This window comes from Carica papaya, chromosome 4 (genome assembly GCF_054855325.1).
Source record: "Carica papaya isolate Zhongbai chromosome 4, ASM5485532v1, whole genome shotgun sequence".
In the NCBI taxonomy this organism is placed as follows: domain Eukaryota; kingdom Viridiplantae; phylum Streptophyta; class Magnoliopsida; order Brassicales; family Caricaceae; genus Carica; species Carica papaya.
Window position 1 is genome coordinate 23,299,901 of NC_142312.1, and position 18,194 is coordinate 23,318,094.

At 35.5% G+C, this 18,194-nt stretch overlaps 1 protein-coding gene across 4 annotated transcripts in view; it reads right to left on the minus strand.

Annotated features, from left to right (window-relative positions):
• Positions 1 to 17,720, minus strand: part of BGAL17 (beta-galactosidase 17) — a 41,472-nt gene extending 23,752 nt beyond the window's left edge. Inside the window, exons 1-3 of one of the 4 annotated variants that reach the window (XR_015818558.1) lie at positions 17,425 to 17,720; positions 16,907 to 17,014; positions 16,310 to 16,505 (exon numbers count right to left, since the gene is read on the minus strand). Coding sequence is in view for 3 of the 4 variants with exons in the window: in XM_088218203.1 (XP_088074329.1) it covers positions 16,310 to 16,505; positions 16,907 to 17,014; positions 17,425 to 17,625 (505 nt within the window). In the remaining variant the exon portion in view is untranslated. The remainder of the gene's footprint in view (positions 1 to 16,309; positions 16,506 to 16,906; positions 17,015 to 17,424) is intronic. The other 3 variants (XM_088218203.1, XM_088218204.1, XM_088218205.1) reach the window with 3 other exon arrangements.
• Between the last annotated feature and the right edge of the window lie 474 nt (positions 17,721 to 18,194).

The window sequence follows — 18,194 nt, forward strand, 5'->3', positions numbered from 1 at the left end:
TGGTTTCTTATTAAAATTTTAGAGAAATGGCTACCAATAATCTATTTTCTTTCCAATTTTCTCGTTTTACAAAAGAAAACTATGAGAATTGGTGTTTTCATATGAAAGTCATACTTACTTCACAAGATGTGTGGGATATTGTAGAAAGAGACTTTACTCCACCCGAAGATGAAGAATTCTTAACTCAAAATGAGAAGCATGCTTTTGCAAAAACAAAGAAAAAGGATCAATAGGCCCTTGCACTTATCCATCAAGGTTTGGATGAATCTATGTTTCTAAAGGTGGCCGATACTACCAACGTAAAACAAGCTTGGGAGATTTTAAAAAATTCCCTCCAAAGAGTTGACAAAGTAAAGAATGTGCGACTCCAAACTTTACGAGGCGAGTTTGAAGCTTTGCAAATGAAGGATGTTGATCCATTTCAGATTTTTGCTCAAATGTGAAGTCCATAGTAAGCCAAATGAGGAGATATAGTGAGATAATGGAAGATGTTCATGTGGTGCAGAAAACTCTTCGATCATTGCCACCAAAATTCGACTATGCGGTTTGTGCTATTGAAGAATCAAAGGATGTAGATACTTTGATATTTGACCAATTAGAGAGATCTCTACAAACTCATGAAGAAAAAATAAAGAGAAGACAAGAAGAGCTTTTGGAACAAGTTCTCAAATCAAAGGCCTTTTTGAATGATGGTGGAAAGCAAAAAGGATGAGAAAGAGATAGAGGGCGTGGTCGTGGTCGTGGTCAAGTATAAAAAAAAATGACACTCAAGATGATGTCGAAAATGAAGACAAAGGTCAACCGTCAAATAGAGGTCATAGAAGAGGAAGAGGAAGAGGTAACTATAGAAATTCTAACAAATCAAATATTAAATACTACAATTGTCACAAATATGAACATTATGTTTAAAAATGTCATAACGCTTCAAACGAGAAGGAGGAGCAAGTCAATTTTGTCAATACTAAACAAGATGAGGAAGAAACAACTTTGTTGCTAGTATGTAAAGAGGAAGATAATGATACTCATAGTTCATGGTACTTGGATAATGGAGCAAGCAATTACATGTGCGGTAATAAAGAAAAATTTGTAGAGCTTGATGAGAAGATTAATGGTAATGTTTCATTTCAAGATTCTTCAAAAGTTCAAATTCAAGAGAAATATACAATTCTAATCTCTCCAAAAAATAGTGGGCATGTACTTATTACTAATGTCTACTATGTACCAAAGTTAAAAAGTAATATTTTGAATTTGAGCCAAGTTCTTAAAAATGAATATGAAATTAATATGAAAGATTATTGTCTTTGACTTAAAGATCAAAGTGCTAATTTGATTTCTAAGGTGCTTATGTCAAAGAATAGAAATTTATCTTAAATCTCAAAACTATTGAAGTAAGAATTTTGAAGACTAGTGTGGAAGATGAAGCATAGTGTTGGCATATGAGATTTGGCCATTTGAACTTTGACACACTCAAGGCGATGGGAGAAGAAAAGATGGTGAAAGGGATGTCATTGATCAACCATCCTAATCAATTATGTGAAGCATATCTACTTAGAAAGCATTCAAGAAGGAGTTTTCCAAAAGAAGCCACTACAACAACAACCAAGCTACTTCAACTTGTGCACGCCGATGTGTGTGGACCAATCAATCTACTTTCATTTGATAAAAATAAATATTTTCTACTATTTATTGATGATTATAGTAGGAAGGCTTGGTTATATTTTTTAAAGCAAAAATCATATACTTTTACTGCTTTTAAAAATTTCAAGACTTTTGTAGAAAACAATTGTAGTTGTGAAATAAAGTCTTTGAGAACAGATAGATAAGGTGAATTTACTTCCAAAGAATTCTATGATTTTTGTGAAGCTAATAGAATTCATCGTTGTTTAACAGTTCCAAAATCACCACGATAAAATGGAATTACAAAAAGAAAGAACAGAACTATTCTTAATATAGCTAGAAGCATGTTGAAAGCAAAAACATGCCCAATGAATTTTGGGCTGAAGCAATTTCTTGTGCAATATATTTATCTAATAGGCCTCCAACATTAAGTTTGAAAGACATGACTCCCCAAGAAACATGGAGTGGAATGAAACCTAATGTCAACCATTTGTGAGTTTTTGGAAGTATTGCATATGCTCATTTTCCACAACAAGAGAGATCCAAACTCAATGATCGAAGTCTTAAGCATATTTTCATTGGGTATGATGCAAACTCAAAAGGTTATAAATTGTATAATCTAAGCAATAGCAAGATCGTGGTAAGAAGAGATGTTAAATTTGATGAAAAGGCAACTTGGAATTGGGAGAATGTGAGGAAATATGAAAAAAAAGAAAAATCTTTATTTCTGAATTGATAATACATGGTATTATATAGTAAGTTACAAGAGAAAAAAAAAAAGAAACTAACTCATCAGGAACCTACTCATTCTTAAAGAGGACACTAACTCATTAGAAAACCTAACTTCTTAATCCCTTAATTTATAGGATTTCTAATTAACTCTTCTAATCTCTTGCTAACATATCTATATCTTGACACTCCCTCTCAAGCCAAGGAATAGAGGTCTTCCATTCCTAGCTTGAATACAAGATCATGGAAATTTGAATTGTTCAACCTCTTTGTTAGAACATCAGCTACTCGACGTTCTGATGGAACATAAGACATACACACTAACCTTTCCTCCAATTTTTCTTTAATGAAATGTCTATCAATTTGTATATGTTTTGTCTTATCATGTTGTATAGGATTATGAAAAATATTGATAGCTAACTTGTTGTCACAATAGAGCTTCATAGGTTCTTCCCAGTTGACTCTCAAATCATCTAGAATAATCTCCAACCATAATAGTTCACATAATCCCTGAGCAATAGCCATAAACTCTGATTCTGCAGATGATCTTGCCACCACATTTTGTTTCTTACTCCTCCATGTTACCACATTACCTCCAAGAAAAGTACAATACCATGTAGTTGATCTTCTGCCCATTTGGGAACTTGCATACTCAGCATCGGTGTAAGCTTCTAGAGCAAGAGTGTCATTCTTCTTGAACAAAATTCCTTTCCCTGGATTGCCATTCAAGTAATGTAGTACCCTGTAAGTAGCTTGAAGATGAGGTTCTTTTGGATCGTGCATGAATTGACTAATCACGCTCACTGAGTATGCTATGTCAGGCAGAGTGTGGGTAAGGTATATGAGTTTTCCGACCAACCTTTGGAACATTCTTTTATCAACAGTTGGTTCTTCTTTAGCTTCTCCCAACTTATGGTTTGGATCTATTAGTGTAAAAACTAGTTTACACCCAATCTTCCATGTTTCTGTCAATAAATCAATCACGTACTTTTGCTGAGATATGAAAATTCCCTGTGTAGAATATACCACCTCAATACCGAGGAAATACTTCAGTTTTCCTAGTTCCTTTATTTTAAATTCTTTTGCTTGTCTCTGTTTTAGTTCTTGCTTCTCTCTCATCATTTACAGTCACTATGATGTCGTCCACATAGACTAGAAATGTAGTTTATCCCCCTACAGCCGAATGTTTAATGAAGAGAGTGTAGTCACCTTGGATTTGTTTATATCTTGACTCCTTTATGACTTTTTCACCTTGCATACCTTGTTACCTATGTCCCCCTCAAATTCTGGTAGAATATTCAATGTATATTTATTCATCTAAATCACCATGGAGAAATGCATTCTTAACATCATATTGTATGAGTTGCTACCTGAAGTGGGTAGCCAATGACAATAAAATCCTCATTGTATTCATTTTTGCAACTGGAGCAAAAATCTCCCGATAATCTACCCCATAAATCTAAGTGAAGAACTTGAGAATAAGAAATAACTCCTCTTTCTTCTCACATTTTTTATTCATCGATAATCAGCAACATTTTATAGGCAAAGAAATGAAGAAAAAGACAAAAAACTAACAAACTTCCCTAGTGGAAAGAAAAAACAGCACAACCTGGCAGTAACCATTTTGTTATATTGTCAGGTTGTAAAAGACAGAAAAATAATTCTACATTCCCCCTCAATCTAAGTTACATAAATGTTTAGTAAGCCTAAATTAGATATTAATTCGTTGAAAAATCCTTTGAAAAGTGAATTTGTTAAAATATCTGCAGTTTGCTGATTAGTAGGAACGTGGAGTATTGTAATGGTCTGATCTTCAATTTTCTCCCTGATGAAGTGCCTATCTATTTCCACGTGTTTAGTTCGATCATGATATACCAGATTTTTAATTATGTTGATTGTTGCTTTATTGTCGCACCATACTTTCATTGGAGTAGTAACCAAGAATTTCATTTCCATTAGAACTCTTTTTAACCAAATTCTTTCACATATTCCATGAGGAAGTGATCGAAATTCAGCTTCTGCGCTATTTCGTGACACAACATATTGTTTTTTACTCCGCCAAGTGAGTAAGTTTCCTCAAACGTAAGTACAGTGCCCAGAGGTAGATCTTTTGTTAGTTATAGAACCTACCCAATCAGCATCTGTGTAGATTTCAATATTTCTATTCATTATTTTTTGGAAAAATAGTCCTTGTTCTGAAGTTTTCTTAAGGTATTTTAAGATCCGATATACCATATTCATATGAATATCAAGAAGTTAGTTCATGAATTGACTTGCAGTACTTACAGCAAAACTGATGTCAGGTCTAATATGAGCAAGATATATAAGTTTGCCCACAAGTCTTTGATATCTTTCTTTATCAAGTAGCTTGCCCTTTTTAAATCCAACTTTTGTAGTCGTTTCCATGGGAGTTTCTGCTGGTTTACACCCGAGCATCCCTATTTCTTTTAGCAGGTCAAGAACATATTTCTTTTGTGACACAGATATGCCCTTTTTAGAACGAGAAAATTCCATTTCCAGAAAATACCTAAGTGCTCCAAGATCTTTTATAAACTCCGTGGCAAGAAAACTTGTGAGTTTTTGAATTTCCTTTATGTTATCACCTGTTAAAATAATATCATCAACATATACAATTAGGATAGCTTTCTTACCAGAGGCACTATTCTTGACAAACAAAGTATGATCAGAGTGATATTGCTCATAACCCATATGTTTAACTGCTTTGGTAAATCTGTCAAACCAAGCTCTCGGAGATTGTTTTAGACCATAGAGTGCCTTTTTGAGTTTACATACCTTGTGAGTTTCATATGTGGTCACAAGACCTGGAGGAACTTCCATATATATCTCTTCTTCTAAATCTCCATTGAGAAATGCATTCTTTACATCAAATTGACAGAGAGGTCAATCAAGATTAGAGGCAAGAGAGAGTAATATCCGAATAGTGTTGTGCTTAGCCACTGGAGCGAATGTCTCCAGATAGTCTATCCCGTAGGACTGAGTGAAGCCTTTAGCTAGTAGACGAGTTTTGTACCGATTCACACTTCCATCAGGATTGTGTTTTATAGTAAATACCCATTTGCACCTAACTTTATGTTTTTCCGGTGGAAGTTCTGTTAGTTCCCAAGTCTTATTCTTTTCAAGAGCCCTAATCTCTTTTTGAATAGCATCTCTCCGCATTGGCAATGCAAGGGCTTCATGAATGGTTTTAGGTTCAATGGGGCTGCCATCAAGTTTGCTTACATATGCATGATACTTTTGAGGACAAGTTGCTTAATGAAATGTAATCCTATATAGAGTGTTTAGTACAAAATCGAGTTCCTTTCCACAAAACAATAGATATTCAGTATCATGATCAGTAGTGGTAACCGTATCAGAAATTGTGCCTGAAAACTTATTACCTGATGTGTTCTTACTGCTTGGAACTGGAATAGACTCATGGTAATGTGTAGTTGGTTCAAAATCTTTATTAACTGAAGTTTTGTGTCTCTTAATATAGACACGTAACTCTTTGTTGATAGTAGTAGGTATAGGTTCAGGTTCAGACTCTTTGATACTAAGTTCAGGAAAATTTGATGAGAACTCGGGAATAGTGAGGGAACAAAAAGTGAGAGGCGGTGTACTTATATCCCATACTTGATATTCCTGATTAGTATTCACCCCCTGAATATCAGTAGTGGGATAGAAGAACTGGTTTTCAAACAAAGTGACATCTATAGTGTTGTAGAAACGACGGGTCTTGGGACAAAAATATTTGTATTCTTTTTGACTTGGTGAATATCCAACAAAAATACATTTAATGACCCGTGGGTCAAGTTTACCCATGAGGTGAGTATGAACATGAACATAGGCAGAACAACTAAAAGCTTTATGGGGAAGGGTACGAAGAATATGAGATTGCAGAAAGGCCCTGAGGAGGATATCATAGGGTGTTCGAAATGAGAGAGTTCGGAAGGGCACACGGTTTATCAAGTATGTAGCGGTGAGAACAGCCTCTCCCCAAAGCAATTTTAGAATGTGGATAATGAACATGATTGATCGGGCTGCTTCAAGAATGTGTCTATTTTTTCGTTCAGGTATACCATTTTATTGTGGATTATTGACACAGGAACTTTGATGGATAATGCCATAGTCAGAAAAATATTGGCTTAAAATGGTTTCAAGGTATTTACACCCATTGTCTGACCTCACTACTTGGATGTTTGTGTGAAATTGATTTTGAATCACAATGTGAAATTTTTTAAAAATCTGGCCAACTTCAGATTTTTCTTTCATGAGAAAAATCCAATTAATTCTAGTGTGATCATCAACAAAAGATACAAACCATTTTGTCCTGATAATATTAGTGACCCGAGAGGAACCTCATACATCACTATGAATTAATGAAAGAGGTTTTGCGGGTTTCTAAACAGAACTGGGAAATGAATTTCGATTATGTTTGGACAGCTGACATACTTTACATTGAAAAGAAGTTGATTTTTCATTTCGAAACAAATCAGGAAATAGTTTTTTCAAGTACACGAAATTAGAATGTCCTAAACGATAATGTCATAATATGATAGGGCATTCCATATTTAAGTTGTTTACAGATTCAGAATTAATACATACTGCATGATGAGTTTGTCTATTAAGAGAATAGTTGTCAACTTGCAGTAGATAAAGACCCGAATCCATACTAGCATTGCCAATCGTCTTTCCCGAGTCCAAGTCCTGAAATTCACACAGTTTAGAGTTAAATGTAACCACACAATTCAAGTCCTGTGATAATTTACTTACTGACAGGAGATTGCAATCCAAATTTAGAACATATAGCACAGAGTACAAAATTAACTTGGGTGTCAGTGCAATTATTCCTGTTCCTTCGACCTGGGAGCTAGAGTCATCAGCAATTTTAACTGAGAATTTACTTCTCCACTTACTATATTTCTTAAATAGTGAGATATCTCCAGTCATATGATCGGAAGCACCTGAGTCAATACTCCATATTCCGTTTTTTGTGGAATAAGTTGAGAAACCAGAAAAATTACCTTTGTGAACTGTAGAGCATTACTGGGAATCATATTGGGCGAAAACAATTTTTGGAGGAGACTGATTTTTTCATGACTAAATAAGGAGCTTCCGATAGAAACGGCTGCAGTGGATCCCTCCTCTGTTGAGATAAAATTACCCCGATGAATTTCCTCCATTTCCTGCTTTGGTGTTTTCTTCTTCTCAGCTGATTTCCCGTGAAGCTTCCAGCATCTTCCACGAACGTATCCCGGCCTTTTACAATATTCACACCATGGCCCTCCCTTTCGCTCAGTCACCCGACTTGTGAGAACAGTACCAGTCTTGGGTGATAGAGATATGCTTTCAGCAGGGTCAAGAATTGCGAGTCACCCATCATCACTTTCTTCCTGCTTTCTTCGCGTCGTACCTCAGAGAACATTTCTCTGATGTTCGGGAGAGGTTTGGTTCCAAAGATGCATTCTCTTACCTCGTCGAGGTTTTTGTTCAGTCTGAAAAGGAACTTGAAGATTCGTCTCTGTTCCACGATACTTCGGAATCTCTTGGCATCCTCTAAGCAGCTCCAAGCATGTTCCTCAAAAACATCAAGTTGCTACCATTTTCGAGTAAGAAAATTGTAATATTGAGTTACTGTTTTTTCTTCTTGGCGCAGGTCGTGAAGGTTTATTTCGATTTCGAAGATGGCGAAAGTGTTGTCTCAAGTGGAGTAGAACTCACGAGCTGCGACCCAGATATCATGCACAGTCTCATAAAGAAGGAAATTTTCACCATTCTCAGTGGTCATTGAGTTCACCAACCAAGATATAACAAGATTGTTCTCAACTTTCCATATCCGAGCATTTGGATCGTTCGCGGGAGGAGGTGAGAGTTCTCTAGTGAGATATTCATCTCGGCCTTTCCCTCGGATGAACATCAATACCGAAGATGACCATTGAAGATAGTTACTATCATTTAGTCGATGGTCAGTAACGAAAGATGGAGCCTGATCAGCAAGAGCATGGCGGTCAAGCACCGGAAGGTGAGAACCCAAAAGAACTTTAGGTGAAGGGGTCTGCTCATCCATTGCCTATTGAATGCAAGAGGGATGCTGAAGAATTTGAATCAGGCTTGCTCTGATACCATGAAGAACTTGAGAAGAAGAAATAACTCCTCTTTCTTCTCACACTTTTTATTCATCGATAATCAGCAACATTTTATAGGCAAAGGAAGAAAAAGACAAAAAACTAACAAACTTCCTTAGTGGAAGGAAAAAAAAAGCACAACCTGGCAATAACCATTTTGTTATATTGCCAGGTTGTAAAAGACAGAAAAAAGAAAAAATACAAAAAAATAATTCTACATTGAGTATACCCTTTGGCCACCAACCTTTCTTTATATCTCTCAAGAGATCCATCAGCCTTGTATTTCAGTATGAAAATCCATTTACAGTCAACAGTGTTTTTCTCTTTTGGTTTATCAACAATCTCCCATGTTTTATTCTTTTCTAATGCATTCATCTCTTCTCTCATAACATACCTCCATTCTCTTTTTGACAATGCCCAGAAACAATGTTATGGATAGTAATAACGTTTAGATTTACAATGAACTTTTTGTATGATGGTGATAGGTGTTTAAGAGAGACATAGTGAGATAATGGGTAAAGCAGTTGTTTAGTGCATTCTCTGGTACCTTTTTTCATAGCAATGGGAAGGTCTAGGTCGTCTTTTATATTATTAAGTGCTTCAACAGATTGTATATGTAAAGGTGCGTCACATCTTTACCGTGATCTCATTTCCAAAGTCTGGGTTGGATTCTTAGACTTGTATCAGTTCTGGAACGGTCTTTCTTCTTGAATACACCTAAGTGAACCTTGATAACTTTTGACTTGCACTGGTAGGGACAAGAGGTGACACGGGTTCAACAGCAGAAGTGAATGACTCATATGTGATTAGGTCAGAGGTCTCAAATTCAACAGCATGGACTGGAACCTGAGGAAGGTCAAGAGTTTTAATTGGTTAAAAGGACTCACAAGTACTATCTTCCATCATTGAAATCTTCCCATGAAAAGAGAACTTGGAGAAAAAAAGTTTATTTTCTGTGAATGTGACATCTGCAGAAATGTAAAATTTTCTGAATCAAGGGTTGTAACACTTGTATTCCTTTTGAGTGGATGAGTAACCAAGGAAAACTCATTTTATGGCTCGGGGATTTAACTTGCCTCTTTGTTGGTTGTGAACATGAACAAAAGCAGTGTACCCAAATACACTGGGTGTTAGGCCATTTGAGGTTCTGAAGGGAGGGTAAAAACCATTAAAGATTTCTATGGGACTTTTGTTGTCTAACACATGTGAGGCAAATCTATTTATCAGGTGTGTGGCAATAAGAACAGCTTCTCCCCAGTAGGATTTAGGAATATTCTCTTGAAAAAGTAAGGCCCGAGTGGTGTTAAGTATCCATTTTTCCTTTCAGCTATCCCATTTTATTGAGGTATACACACATGATGATTCATGGATAATGCTCTGTGATTGAGAATAGGGTGATAAAATCTAGTTGAAGTAGTCTCTAACATTGTCTGTTCTAAAGCTTTTTATTTTAACCTCAAATTAGTTTTGAACCAATGAGTGGAAGTTGGGTATAACCATGCTAACATCATATTTTTGTTTAAGAAGAAAAAGCCAAGTAGCCCAAGTGCAATCATCTATTAAGGATACAAACCAACGAGTCCCAGAAACATTTGGTAATGTAGAAGGAGCCTATATGTCACTATGAATTAAATGAAAAGGACGAGAGGTTCTTTCATTGTTGATAGGAAAAGATACACGAGCATGTTTTACTAATTCACAAGTGTCAATGAAATTCAGACAGATCTAGTCCATGGAACAAATGAGAAAACATGACTTTTAAAACGTTAAAAGATGGATGGACTAGGCGTAGGTGATACAGCCAAAGGACATCTTTATTTGTGGAACTGAAGAAAACCAAAGACAAATTACTTCTACTATTTTTTTATGATTCAAGATGGTAAAGACCGCTTCTTTTCTTAGCAAGTCCAATCCTCCTACCCGAATGTTGATCCTGAAAAACACAATAAGAAGGGGAAAAAGTGATATAACATTTAAGATCATGGGTTAGTTTTTGAATGAAAACTAGGTTGGTTGATAGTTTCGGTACATGGAGAACATTTCTAAGGGTAATATGATTTGGGGCACCAGAATCTATTATCCAAGAATTAGCGTATAATGTTTCCGAGGCATTCATGCAAAAAGAGAATGAAGGTTTACCTGTAAAAGCTAGAGAACACGATTCAGAAGGCTTCTCAAGAGACCCCAACAGGTTTCTCAGCTTCTCAATTTCTTCATTGTTGAATCCCCCTGTTGTTGAATTTTCCTTAGTTTTGGGTTGCTCTACCATATGTGTCTGAGGCCTTTGTTGCCCCCAACGATTCTCCAATTCTCAGCTTGGTGGCTTACCATTCAATTTCCAACACTTCTCTTTTGTGTGCCTCTGTTTCTTGCAATAGGTGCACCAGAGATTATCCTTGTTCTCTTTCCACTGGTTTTCTCTACCAGGGTGTTGAGTTAGATTACCCTTTCCTTTCTCCTGATGATCTGTTTTTGTTATTAGAGCTGACTCGTTCACAGTTTGTTCTGTTTGAAGCATAACACTCCTTCGACTTTCTTCTGCTCGAATCAATGATATTATCTCTTCTATATGAGGGATGTCCTCCTTGCCAAGTATTCGGTAATGATCAAGTTGTTGCCATAGGTTTTGCAGCAGGTTTGCATATTCTGTGACAGATTTGTCTCCTTGCTTAGTGGCCGCAATTCTTACATTAATCTCGTACACTTGAGCAGCATCATGGGCCTTCAAATATGTGCGACGAATGAAATCCCAAATTTTATTTGTTGTAGCAAAAAACATGTACGTATCACTGATCATGGGATCCATAAAATCCCATAGCCAAGACATTATCATGGAATCCTCCTCGTCTCATGCTTCAAACGATGGGTCATCCTTTGCTGATCCCGTTCCAAGAAGCTGATTAAGTCATCCTTTGCCCTTGAGGTATGTGTGAACAAATTGAGACCATTTGAAGTAGTTCTTCCCATTGAGCCTATAGGAGGCCCGAATATTCTGCAATTCTCCAATTTTGTGAATAGAGTTGGACTCTTCAAGTGGATTTGAATTGCTAGAGGCAGTGGTGTCGGTAGTTTAGGAGGTTGACATGATGAAGGAAATCAATAGCAATTAAGACTGCCCAAACGGGAATTAAAGAATGAGAAATAAAAGAACAAGATCAACAATAACGGCTGAAAGAAAGATCGTTCAGCAATTAAGACTAAAGAGAATAGAGTTAGAATTCCCAGAAAAGAGCTTAGAACTCTGATACCATGTGAGGAAATATGAGAAGAAAAGAAAGATTTTTATTTCTGAATTAATAATACATGATATTATATAGTAGGTTATAAGAGAAAAAAAAATAGAAAACTAACTCATCAGAAAACCTACTCATTCCTAAATAGGACACTAACTCATTAGGAAACCTAACCTTTTAATCCCTCAATTTACAGGATTTTCAATTAATTCTCCTAATCTCTTACCAACATATCTATATTTTGACAGAGAAGAAATAAGAAAATGCTTATGATTTCTTTCCATACTTTGAAGAGGAAGGCCAAGAGACCATGATACCTTTGCAAGAGGCAACTCCACCTCATTCTCCAACTCATGTTGCTTCACCCACCTCTCAAGAAAGTTCAAGTGAAAGACCACGAAAGATGAAAGCATTCAAAATCTCTATGATGAAACTGGTGAGACCATTAATTTTAATATAAATGATTTGTTTTGTCTTTTCCTTGATAGTGAGTGAACCAACGAATTTTATCAAAATCATCAAAGATGCAAGATGGAGACAAGCCATGGAGGAAGAGATCAAATCTATAGAAAATAACAACATATGGGAACTAACCAGTATTCTTAAGGAACATAAAGTTATTGTTGTCAAATGGGTCTATAAAACAAAAAAGGATTCTCAAAGAAATGTAAAAATATACAAGGCAAGACTTGTGACTAAAGGATACAAGCAAAAGCATGGGATTGATTATGATGAGGTTTTTGCACTAGTTGCTCGCATGGAGACTATTCGCTTGCTCTTAGCTATTTCGGCTAAAATGAAGTGAAAATTTTTTCAACATGATGTAAAATCAGCATTTCTCAATGGCTATCTTAATAAAGAGGTTTATGTACAACAACCGTTGGATTTCGCAGTTGAAGGGCATGAAAATAAAGTGTTGAAGATGAAGAAAACTTTGTACGGGCTAAAGCAAGCGCCAAGAGCATGGAATAGCTATATAAATAGGTATTTTGAAGATAATGGATTTATTCGTTGCCTTCATGAATATGCTCCATATGTGAAGTATTATTCTAATAGTGATTTTCTATTTGCGTGTCTATATGAGGATAAACTTATCTTTACAAGCAACAATCCAAATTTATTTGAAAAATTCAAGAAATACATGTTACTTGAATTTGAAATGACGAATATGGAGGCTCATGTCTTACTATTTAGGTCTTGAGGTGAATCAAATGAAAGATGGTATTTTTATTTCTCAAGAAGACTATGCAAGAAAAGTCTTCAAGAAATTTAAAATATTTAATTGCAATCATGTGAACACACCTATGGAATGTGGAGTCAAGTTATCAAAGTTTAATAATGGAAAAAAAGTAGATCCCACTATCTTTAAAAATCTCATGGAAAGTTTGAGATACTTATGTAGAATTTTAGGAGGAAAAAAAAAAAAATTATTTCTCACCCTTTAATTTGTTACACTTAAATATTTATAAAATTTTTAACTTATTAATAAAGAAATTCTTTTTCTATTAAAATTCTAATAATATAAAATTATTATTCTCATAAAATTCTAATTACATAATACTAAATAATTAATTAATTAAATAATAAAATATGGTATTAACACCCCTCTCAAATTGATGCAGGAATATCACACATGCCCAACTTGCATATCAAGTTGCAAACCCGAGACGTACACGCATAGAAGAGCCAAAAAAAGACCAGAAAAGGCTGGTCAGAGATGCTTGCATGTAAAAGAAGCCGATCTGCGCCGGATCGCGAAACTAGAGGCGGGCACGCGTAGAAGAATTGGAAAAAGGACTAGAAAAGGTTGGTCAAAGCAGCTTGTGCGCAAAAAAGGCCTAGTCACGAAATCAGAGGCAGTCGCGCGCAAAGGAGCCAAAAAAAGACTAAAGAAGGTTGGTCATAACGGCTCGCACGTGCAAAATGCAGATCTGTCTGGCAAGGCAGCAACTCAACTCGGCTCAAAACGGCTTAAAGTCGGCTCAAAAAAGGGCTTGAAGTCGGCTCAAAAATAGCTCGGGCTCGGCTTCTTCTTCGGACAGAACTAACTTGCAGCGGCCTGACGTTCTTCTTCCACCGTGTCGCGCATTAGTGGTTGTGCAAATTTGGATCCGATTTGCGAAACTGAAAAACAATCGGATCAGACATTCTGTTCTCCTCGATCTGGTCGAAGGCAAAACCGAAGCAAGCTGATTGGCAACTAGGAAGCCTCTGGAACCAGTATCTTTTGATCAAACGCAGACGCAGATGCACCAAGAAGCTGAAGCCAGAAAGCAGAAACAGCGAAAATCACGGATTAGAAGCTGTGCGAAGAGGCAGAGGACAAATAGGAGGTTGTATGCGAACCAGTTGCTGCGTCCGAGGAAGCCAAAGAAGAAAATACTGCAAACCAGAGGCTGTGCGTGAGAAAGCAGCACGAACAGCCGAGTGCGGCCAGAGCAGAGAGATTGGGTAGGCCGGAGATGCTCACCGGAACAGGGCGGCAGGCCGCCAGTGAGGTTAGGACTCCGTTTGGCTAGGTGGTGAGAATATTTTAGGATTTTGAAAGAAACCCTAAAATTAAAAATACTAAAATACCCTTATTTTTGCTTTGATATCATGTAGAATTTTAGGAAAAAAATAAATAATTTTACTTCTCACCTTTTAATTTGTTACATCTGAGTATTTATAAAATTCATAATCTATTAATAAAAAAATTATTATTCTATTAAAATTCTAATAATATGAAATTATTATTCTTATAAAATCCTACTTACATAATACCAAATAATTAAATAATTAACTAATTAAATAATAAAATATGGTATTCGACAACTTGACATTTACAATGCCTAATATTCTTTTTGCAATTGAACTAATAAGTAGTTTTATGGAAGCTCCTACCAGCTCTCACATGAATGTTGCTAAAAGAGTTCTACGCTACCTTAAAAGTACTATTAATTTTGGATTATTTTATTCATCTTCTTATAATTTCAAACTTGTGGGATTTTGTGATAATGATTTTGCTGAACATATTGATGATAGAAAAAGTACAATTGATTTCGTATTCTTTATAGATGATTGTGCAATTACATGAAGTTTTAAAAAGCAAGTCATTGTTACAATATCAACTTGTAAGTCTGAATATGTGACAGCAACCTCTTGTGCTTATCATGTTATATAGCTAAGAAGTTTGTTGAAGAAACTTCATTTGACACAAGATGAAGCTATTGAAACTTTTATTGACAATAAGTCCGCACAAACATTAGCCGAGAACTCAGTATTTCATGAACGAAGCAAACACATAAGCACAAGATATCATTTTATTAGAGATTGCATTGCTAAAAAGGAACTAGAGCTCAAGCACGTAAAGATCAAAGATCAAGCGGCGGATATTTTCACCAAACCGCTCAAGTTTGAAGTTTACGCACTAATCTTGGATTGAAAAGAAGATTTGCAAATTAAGGGGTAGTGTTAAAAATTAATTTGCAAATTAAGAATATAATTAATTAGTATATTAGTAGTTGAACTTCATAAATTAGAGTTTCAATAGATCCTTTGGTTTGTTAGTAGTTTTTGGTCATAAATTAAATTTATTATATTTGTTAGTGGTTACAATTAATTCTAATAGTTATAATAGTGTTTATAAATAATCATGTACTTCAAGTTTTTTTGCAACAACCACAATAGAAAAAACTTGAGTCTTCTCATTAATCTCTCTAACATCTTCCTCCTATCTCCAACATGCTTAATGTTCAAGCAATTATTTGTGAAAAAACTCTGAATCTTCCATTTAAAAAGAGAAGGAAAATCAGCAAAACATGAAACTGTATGGGCATGGAGCAGTCTGTCAGCCACTAAGTGCAAGAGAAGGCTGTCTTCTTTCATTCCTCACATTATCTTTTGGGTAATATTGAGAGGAAAAAGAGACAAACTTTTGAGGATTCTACGACCTCTTTGTGAGTAGGAACTATACTGGTTTAACACAAAAGCTTTTGCACAAAGGTCTCCCTATCACTAAAGAGGCTTATTTAATAGACATCATTCATATAATGGCTCCAGAAAAAAACTAAAACAAGCACAAGAAACATTACGCTTTCAATCAAATTCTCACACGATTTTGTGTGAGAAAGAATGCCTACTTTTTCTTTATAAAGGAAAAAATATAATAGAGAAAAAAAAGGAACAGAAAGAACATAATAGGAGTATGAGATATACTCCTACAAAAACATAAAACAAGAAGACAAGCAGGTTTTGATAGAAGAGAGAGGCCCAATTTCTCCACATAATAGCTAAAAGAAGCCCTGTTCCATTTCGGTAGAGATCGAGCAAACAGATGGCTACAGGACTAGAGACTTATAAAAGCACATCAACTAAATACCCAAAAATAAAGCTTAATGAGGTCTGCATGCCAGAAGCAGATTATAGTGTTAGTCAAGTCTAGGACAGCAGTCCAAATGAAGACTTTAGCCTTGGGAGAGCTTTCAAATCCAAGAAACACTATTAAAGGCCATATTTTGAAAATGAGATGGCAAGTAAAGAATTCAAAGAAAAACATAGGCAGCAAGGTCCAGATGCATATCAGATTATTGAATGATAAATTTTATTATGAAGGTTAAGACTGACCTCCACATATATAAGGCCCAGCGCGAAGCATAACTACAAAATCCAGCTTCTGGCAGAGTTTGAGAAAGGCTACTAGGTCTGCAACACCCTCAAAGACCAATTTTCCTGGCTTTGGTTCATGTAGATTCCAAGGGACATAAGTTTGGATAGTATTCAATCCCAGTGCTTTTGCTCTCAAAAGTCTGTCTTCCCAGTACTGCATCAACAAATCATGGATACAACGTACCAAAATCACCAGAAAAAATGGCGGGCAAAATGAAAGAGCTTACTTGTATTCAAAGAAACAGATATAAGCGGTATTGTGTTTAAAAAATAATTCTAGATATATAAGAAGCCTAAATAACAGTAGTGTTTGTGTTACTTTTTCACATATGGCTTGTTTTTTCATGACAATCATCAATGAAAAATAATTCTTCCTAAGTTTTTTAAACTTGTTGACCCTTATGTAATACTGCAAAACATGGCGTCCTCTAAAGTTTCCATGCCTTAACAAAATACACATGATTGAGCTATCATTAGTAATCAATTACAGACAACTGGGCCTAACAATACCGTGACGAAAAACATAATACAGGTGGAGAGAGGAATATCAAATACCTCAGGAAGAACCCGGAAGTAATGCAAATCACCACCTATAATCCTGAATGGTTTGCCATCTTTCCAAAACATATCATTGTCAATCTTAAATTTACGAGTTTCAATCTGCTAGAAAACAACAACAGATTCTTACCTCAGCGGGAGAAGAAATGATAGCTCAGAACTACACCTATTGCACTGTTGTCAATCTTTAGAATATTAGTCGTTTAGAATTTTAAATACTCTACTCCTGACTTCAACATCTCTCACAAAATAAAATAATCACCCACACAAGGTTGATCAGCTTCACACTTAAATCTTTAAGTAAAGCTAAGTATTCTAAATTAAGCGCAAATGCACTGCGCTAATATTTAACAATTAATTGATCCTACAAACATAAAGGAGGAAAAATGTGGGAAATAGTTAAAATCAATCCACATTCCTTGACACATCCCATTATACAGATCCATACACAATGAACTCAGCTAAGAGCGTAAATTATGGATTGCAACAGAAGGGAAAAGAGAGAAAGAGGTTACGTTTTCATTGTGATGACGGCGACGAGAGTGATGAGGGGAGAGAAAAGGAAGGGAAGCGAAGACAGGAACGAAAGCACCACAGGCCACGAGAGAGACAAAAGCGAACAAGACGATAGCGGTTCTTCTTGCCGTTGCTGTGGGTTTTGCAGCTCTTCGATTTCTTGTCGCCATTACAGAAGCAGAACGATATTGACTCTGCATCACTGCTGTCAGCTACAGCTTCAAGTTACTGTGCTCTTTAGCTCCAGTCCGAGTTTTCTGAGGAGAAATTTAAGACAATATATTTTTCTTTAGAATGATTTGTTACAATTAATTTATTTTTAAAAATTATTAGGTAACCAAAAATTGTTTAAAAATATAAATGCGTCGTATAAAATCAAGATATGCATGAAAAATGATCATCGGATTCAAGCTAAAGGCAAAGGCAGTATTGCTGTGCAATTTAATTTGGAACCTAAATTTCTTCGAAATGTGCTATTAGTGCTAGATCTGAAGCAAAATCTGCTAAATATTTAATAACTTTTATAAAATAATTATAAAGTTCATTTTGAAGATAGAGGTTTCAAAATTTTTGATTGTAGAAAAAATAATTATCTATTTGTCAAAGTTGATATAGAGAGGTTCAAAAAAATTTCAATGCAAATAAAATATGTTTCATAAGCGACATTATGAAATGAAGTAGCTGACTGCTTAGATTGATGGCATAAAAGGTACAATCATCTCAACTATAATACTCTAAAGCTGTTAAGAGTTAAAAATATGATTCAAGA